We start from the raw sequence: 7,286 nt of genomic DNA, 5'->3' as shown, positions 1-7,286 counted from the left end.
ACAGTTGGTTCTTATATTTTCAGTAAAATTACAAATTGGTCTTTATACTTTAAAAATTTATAATCGAGCCCTTAAAGAGAATTAAAATTTGTAATTTAGTTCTTGTCGGTCAAAAAGTGTTGATTTAATAGAATATTCTCAGAATATGCTGAGAATATTCTGTTAAAATCGAAAATATGCTGAAAATATTCTGTTAAATCAAACACTTTTTAAATGACAGAGACTAAATTACAAATTTTAATTATCTTTAAAGACCCAATTATAAATTTTTAAAGTATAGGGACTAATTTGTAATTTCACTGAAAGTGTAAAACTAACGGTGTAATTTAACCATAATATTTTTATATATTCTTCATAATAAATTAAATATGATCATTAATCGGTGAAAAATAACAAATAATAAAGTATTATTATTTATTTCATGTAAAAATTCACCGACACAACCATAGGTTCATAGCTAGTATAACATTTTCTTTTCTTTCTTTTTTTAAATTTCCATATGATAAATATATCTGCTAATGCGAGAGCTTGGGAGCTTTCTTTTTTAAGATTAAAGTATAGAAATTTGAATTAAAAAAATCCGACCTGCCGGATTCGAACCAGCGACCTAAGGATTTCAGCTTGGTAATCCAACTACAGTCCTCCGCTCTACCAACTGAGCTAAGGTCGGTTGTTGGTAAGGCCATCAACTATTAAATTCTTCAATAAAAATATAATTTCATCTTTAGAGAGATAGTAAAGAAATCGACGGCGGGGAAGATGAGACAGAGAATAGGCAATAGGGTGAGAGAAGCAGGGAATGAATACTTGAATTAAAGGGAGAAAAAACTCTCGACCACCAAGTTCTTTTTCATCCAATTTGAGAGAGAATTAGAGAGAGGGGCAACGCGGGTAGTGACACTGTAACCTCATCCTCCCACCGCGCTGGCTCCATCCTCTCTCACCCCTCTCAACCTCACGCTCCTCCTCCAACGCTAACAGGTTTCTCTTCCTATCCCAATCTTTTTTTTTTTTTTTAATTTCTTGTTTTCTACAAGTGAATCTATTCCTTCCTTTGTTGTTTGTCTCACTCTCACCTACTTTTATCTTGCACTTTCCATTTGTTGCCTCCCTGTATTTCCAGTATTCCCATTTTAGTGCCACTTAGTTAGCTCTTTCATTCTGTATACATCTTATTTGTGTTTGGGACCTTTTAAAAACCGGGATTTTATTGTATTCAGAGAAGAAAACTGTATTCAAAATTCAAATATCTAATTTTCCTTTTAATTTGTGTACATTTATTCCGTTACTTCTTATTCTATGTAAAATAGGTATTTTTCTTGAGGGTTTGCTCATTGTGTTCTTAACTCTCCTTTATTTAATTCTGACTTCTGTTTATGTAGTCTCTTACTTTGCTAAGCACATTAAATTTCAATATGCAGTTTTTGCAGCTATCAGAAGTTCATCAACAAAATTCATATTGATTAGCATATTGTATTGCTGAAGATATATAGGATGGCAATGGCAATTACTACTTTTGGTAGTACATCGGCTGCACAATGGGGAATTCGTCCTCAGCTTTTATTAAGATCCAGTATGATAGCTAAGGTTGCATCATCCAGCCACAAGTGAGTTCTATAGTCAATTCTGCAAAATGGAAGTTACATGCAATGGGGAAGGGCAAAATTACTTTCATATTCATACTGTTTTCCCTATTATATCATCAATCACAATATATAACCATAACTTGGGTGTAGTTTATAATTGTTTTTGGGTTTGCTCCTTTATTTTTTGTATGTTCATCACCAGTAGGTGCATACGATTTCGGTATAGACAATTGCGGTGGAGAGTATAATTTCTGTTTGTGATTTTCCTTGCAGTTTTACAAGCAGGGTATGCTTTATGGCTGCCCCTAGTTCAAGCTTTCTTTCTCAGGATTCCTTGCGCATGATATTTAATGTGGGTTCATTTCAGCCTTTACATCACTGTAGGGGATCAAGGTTGATAGTTAGAGCAGAATCGGTAAGTTAGAGTTATTGATGCTCTTTTAAGCAACAATGGTTCCTTTTGATCTTATCTTTTTCTGATATGGTTGTACTTTATGAAAGCATTCCTTGTATTATAGAGCTCCAATAACTATTAAATATAGTAAATGAACATCTGTTATTTGTTATGTGCAGGATTTCTATTCAGTTCTTGGTGTTTCAAAAAATGCCAGTAAATCTGAAATAAAGAGTGGTATTTTCTATTTGTCCCCTTCTTTAAGTGCCTTCATGATTCTATCTCCATTGTGATAAATTTTTGTGTGTGTTTAAATGTTGTATTTTGGTTTGCTAGGTAGTTCTTGGATCATATAATGAACTATATACAAGCGACATTTTGGTATTGCAATGGGTTTTCTACTTCCATTAGGTTTTTGGCTAACTGAATGATTAGCTCTTTCTTAAAAAATTGTCTGCTTCCTTTAATCTTGTGAAGTAAAAAAAGGAAAAAGTTGCAACTAAAATACATGTGGGGCATATAAGAAAAGTTCTACAAAGGATATCAAAAGCATAAACTTATAAACTGGAAGAGAAATCTGCCAATACCTAAAGAAAGGAACTAGAATATTGGTGTCAGTCAAATATATAGATTGATTAGTGAGGTGTTTGTTGCATTGTTGACACCTTTGATTTCTCTTTTAATGGCTTTAGTCTGAAATTGATTAACCAGAATCTGGTTTTGTTAACTTGGTTGTGTATATTCTTTGCTGGTTAGTGGCTTGTTGTCACACTCATATAATTGCAATATTAAATCTCTCTCCTTTTGACATTTCAGCTTATAGGAAGCTCGCCCGGAATTATCACCCAGACGTGAACAAGTGAGTTATTTTTCATTTCATGTTTTTACTTGCCTGCTTTCTAATCTATTCCTTTCCCTTTTTCTTCCTTCTTTTCATGTGTTTTGCAAGTGAATGGGATTGTAATTTTGTTCCTACTGTCCTGCAGAGAACCTGGGGCAGAAGAGAAATTTAAGGAAATTAGCAATGCCTACGAGGTAAAATTATAGATGATTTAACTCATCTGGCTGTCTTCCATGTCCAATCACAACATATCTTCTGTAATTGAAATTCTATTGCAGGTCTTATCTGATGATGAGAAACGATCCATATATGACAGATATGGGGAGGCTGGTCTTAAGGGATCTGGAATGGGAATGGGGGTAAGTTAATTCTGATGCTAATGGGTAATTTTAACTTGTTATCATATTCTTGTTTCTCAAAGAAGGACTATCTTTTTGTCAGGATTTCAGCAATCCCTTTGATTTGTTTGAGTCATTGTTTGAGGGTATGAATCGTGGTGCCGGTTCTAGGGGTTCTTGGAATGGAGCAATAGATGGTGAAGATGAGTATTACAGTCTTGTTCTGAACTTTAAAGAAGCAGTTTTTGGTATAGAAAAAGAGATAGAGATAAGTCGATTAGAAAGCTGTGGAACTTGCAATGGTTCAGGTGCTAAACCAGGGACCACACCAACCAGATGTAGCACTTGTGGAGGTCAAGGCCGGGTTGTCTCATCAACAAGAACTCCATTAGGTATCTTCCAGCAATCTATGACCTGCTCATCTTGCAATGGGACTGGAGAAATTTCAACACCTTGCAATACATGTACTGGGGATGGTCGAGTAAGGAAAACAAAGCGGATAAGTCTGAAGGTCCCAGCAGGCGTGGATTCTGGTAGTCGTTTAAGGGTCCGTAATGAAGGGAATGCTGGAAGGCGAGGGGGTTCTCCCGGTGACCTCTTTGTTGTCATTGAGGTCATCCCAGATCCTGTCCTTAAACGAGACGACACCAACATTTTATACACCTGCAAGGTTTCTTACATTGATGCAATCTTGGGCACTACAACAAAGGTTCCTACTGTGGATGGAATGGTGGACTTGAAAATTCCGGCGGGGACACAACCAAACACAACGCTTGTTATGGCTAAAAAGGGTGTTCCCTATCTGAATAAAAACAATATGAGGGGCGACCAATTGGTTCGCGTGCAAGTCGAAATCCCCAAAAGACTGAGCAGTGATGAGAGGAAACTTATTGAGGAACTTGCTGATTTAAGCAAAGGCAAAACTGCTACTGGTAAGAGATGATAGTTTGCCAGAAGCTTTGCATTTATTTCCCTTTCATATGGATGCATCATTCCTTGATTAATACACTCACTGTGGAGAACTTAAATCGGAGGAGCAAGCATGGTTTATAGACACGGTTGGTTTTTCTGCATAAAGATGCGGAGATGGTGAAGAGCAGAGGAAATTAGAGATCTTTTTTTCTTCATGCTGCTTGTAATTTATTTTTGGGGTTGGGGAATATTGAATTAATTATATACTTTAGGTTTAATGCTGTCTTTTATAAATGTGTTGTTCTTAGACAAAATTGAATCGTTATTATATACATCTTTTTATCCAAAGGAAATATATTTTTTTCCACCCGTATTTTACTATTTTTCATGGTCATTGCGTTTTGCTTATGAACCATCTGCAGATGGCAGTATATTTGACATAACTTAGACTATTGTTTAATCCAATGGAGAATTGTTTCGTTTCTGAGTTGGAAAAAAGAATGTCCTCTTGCACGAAGGAGCATGGTCGTAATTCGTATAGGTAACAATGCATGACATCCCTGCTTCCTAAACCCTACAGCATACAAGGATGGTATAAAGAAATCGAATGACAAAATGTGTTGGTTGGGGTGAGAGAGGCTCGAACTCTCGACCTCAGGATAACTCAGAAGCTATGAGACCTACGCGCTAGCCAACTGCGCCACCACCCCTTTTGATATTTTAAGTCGTCAAATTTTTTATTATAGAAAATAAAGTCTTTTTGTTCGTGTGACCACAATGAGTAAGACCATATAAATTTCTCTTATGCTTAATATGTTTGCATCAAAGTACCAAAGAAAAAAATGGAAAGTCTGCCTCTCTCTTTGATTCTTTAATTGTAGTTAGAAGTATCACAACCTTCAATTATAAATTATTGGGTCAAAGCCAATGGTGAACATGAAGAACTGGCAAAGAAGATTTCTACCTACATTTCCAATTGAATATTACGAACCATACAAATATATAGGCTATGATGTTTTTACCCCATCTTACAATGAATTGCTTTCACAAAACAACATCTCACATGTATACATCTGCTGTCAATGCACAAGACCTTAACGTTGTGGTACATCTAATTTTCAACCCATTTCCTTGGAGAAAAAGGTATCTGAATTAATAGTAACAATTTTCCATATAGAACCATATCTCTTATTTAGCTGCTACCAGATTTTGAAGTAGTAGTTCCAAATCTTTCAATCTGCATCACAATTTCAAACAATTTTAGTGGCCGTGGCTGAACTAAGAAAACCTTACCCTTCGGTTGTCAGCAACGAATCATATATTCATACCTTACATTACTTAAGTCGGGATAGATTGCGATGGCATCACTGAAATCCTGCATTAGATAAAAAATGTAGGCCATGAATAATAATTCAACTCAGATTCAGTATCAAATTGTTAGTGTTCATTTTTTTCCTGCAAAATTAATTTTAAGGGTAACTGCCTCACCTGGCTAGCTGTGGAAGATGTATAGGTAACAATGCATGACATCCCTGCTTGTGTTGCTGCCTGTTGAGGTTAGTTTAGTTCAGTTGAGAATTCCATTAGTTAGTTAATTAACTTGATCTTATGGCATGGTTTGATCAACATTAGTTAGTTAATTATTGTTGTACCTAACATGATTAGATGCAATATGGCAAGTAAGAAACAAAATGAGGATAATTTTATTTTATGATTGTTATGTTTTTTTAAAACCAAGCTTGTGTGAAATGCTATCGGTTAAATAGTAAATACAGAATATTGATAATATGATCAAAATATTTACCTGCAACCCAATAACACTGTCTTCTACCACTAAGCAATCTTTCTCTGATACACCTAGCTTCTGCAAGTCACAACATGTAAAATCATGAAGCAGTCATGCATAAGCTGTCTCGATTCTTTATCTTATTGTCATATTAATACCTTTGAAGCAGTAATGTATATTGATGGATCAGGCTTCTTTTCCTTCACATCATCGCCTAAAAGTTCAAATAAAGTAAATACATAAATTTAAACTCGAAAAATTAGTGGCAGAAGGGGGGAAACAAAAAACATTTAGATATGAAACTCCATGCCAGGAAAATATGGCATGACAGAGTAAGTTATCTGATTTTATTATGCATGACCATATCATTTATCTTGGACCACAAATACTTGTCAATGTTGTATGAGCAATAATAGTAAGCTATAAGAAAGCGGCATGAAGCTGTGAATATACCAGCAAGGAAACAATCAAGACCTTGAAAGCGCTCCTACAACAGAGAACATAAGCTGGTTGAATGCAATTTATAGTTTTTGAAAAAAATAAACAGTTTTCTACTTCAGAGTTTAGATTGTGAAAATATATAAGAAACTTGGCTTACAATTCCTATAAGGCTTTCCAGACACATAATCACTGAACTTTTAGTAGCTGCAGAGCAAACAGCTAGCTTTATACCCTGAAACACCAAGAGGAGAAAGAATGACAAACTCATAAGAAGATATCCAGAATCAATAACGTGACTGGCCACAAAATATTCAAACAATGCGAGTATTTATACACAAATACATGGTGGCTGATTTTTAGTGCGCATATAACAGTTTTTATTTGATATTCAAAAGAGCAGAAATTGAATTCATCACAATCACAAAAAACATTATCCAGATGACCAGATCATAAAATCGAAACAAGACATTGATTGAACAACAACTTACAGCTTCTTTGACCTCATCCATCAATCTCAACACTCCAGGTCTGGGTTTTACCTGTGCCAAAACATACATACATGTATGTAACAGAAACTTACGAATAAGATATTTTAAGCATAAGGCATATAGCACAGAAGTATGCATACAGTTCCAGACTTGATTATCTCTTTGTATCTCTCAGTCTTCCAATCCTACATGAGAACCATAAGGAATCTAATGAGAACCACACAATTTGAATTTGCATAGTTGGCAAAGAAAGACAAGTGAAAAACCTGAAGAGTGTCAATGAGGTTGGCTCGATCATCATCATCGGTTGGAGGAGTCTCAAACAAGGTGGATGATGGCCAACCATGCTCCTTAAAGTACCTTAAAATCTCCAAAATAGGGAATCAAGCCAAGAACAGAGGAAACAATATTGCAAGTTGGAAGGGGAAAAAAGAACACGCACCATCGCATTTTGGGTTTGCCACCGCCAATTTGGTTCTGAAGTTCATCGTAGAAGTGAA

The 7,286-nt window shown here is 35.4% G+C and overlaps 2 protein-coding genes and 1 non-coding gene across 4 annotated transcripts in view; 1 reads left to right on the top strand and 2 right to left on the bottom strand.

Moving 5' to 3' along the window:
- Positions 580-670, bottom strand: TRNAY-GUA. Its single transcript is given in 2 exon segments — positions 580-615; positions 634-670. It is a non-coding gene; the product is annotated as a tRNA-Tyr (tRNA).
- On the top strand, positions 800-4,444 carry LOC107631675 (chaperone protein dnaJ A6, chloroplastic). Its single transcript, XM_016335195.2, has 8 exons — positions 800-981; positions 1,422-1,607; positions 1,860-2,001; positions 2,160-2,217; positions 2,797-2,839; positions 2,967-3,015; positions 3,100-3,180; positions 3,263-4,444. The coding sequence occupies exons 2-8, from the start codon at positions 1,495-1,497 to the stop codon at positions 4,100-4,102; spliced, it is 1,326 nt and encodes a 441-aa protein (XP_016190681.1). The 5' UTR covers positions 800-981; positions 1,422-1,494; the 3' UTR covers positions 4,103-4,444.
- LOC107631676 (haloacid dehalogenase-like hydrolase domain-containing protein At4g39970) overlaps positions 5,003-7,286 on the bottom strand; it is a 2,731-nt gene continuing 447 nt past the window's right edge. For both annotated transcript variants that reach the window (XM_016335197.2, XM_021119830.1), the window contains exons 2-12: positions 7,229-7,286; positions 7,053-7,146; positions 6,927-6,971; positions 6,787-6,837; positions 6,456-6,530; positions 6,311-6,344; positions 6,016-6,071; positions 5,876-5,935; positions 5,560-5,619; positions 5,400-5,446; positions 5,003-5,308 (exon numbers count right to left, since the gene is read on the bottom strand). In XM_016335197.2, the coding sequence (XP_016190683.1) occupies positions 5,260-5,308; positions 5,400-5,446; positions 5,560-5,619; positions 5,876-5,935; positions 6,016-6,071; positions 6,311-6,344; positions 6,456-6,530; positions 6,787-6,837; positions 6,927-6,971; positions 7,053-7,146; positions 7,229-7,286 (629 nt within the window). In that variant the 3' untranslated portion in view covers positions 5,003-5,259. The remainder of the gene's footprint in view (positions 5,309-5,399; positions 5,447-5,559; positions 5,620-5,875; positions 5,936-6,015; positions 6,072-6,310; positions 6,345-6,455; positions 6,531-6,786; positions 6,838-6,926; positions 6,972-7,052; positions 7,147-7,228) is intronic.

The sequence above is a fragment of the Arachis ipaensis genome, chromosome B03, assembly GCF_000816755.2.
Source record: "Arachis ipaensis cultivar K30076 chromosome B03, Araip1.1, whole genome shotgun sequence".
Taxonomy (NCBI): Eukaryota; Viridiplantae; Streptophyta; class Magnoliopsida; order Fabales; family Fabaceae; genus Arachis; species Arachis ipaensis.
Note: the sequence above shows the minus strand (reverse complement) of the source record. Positions and strands in the feature narration are given on the sequence as shown.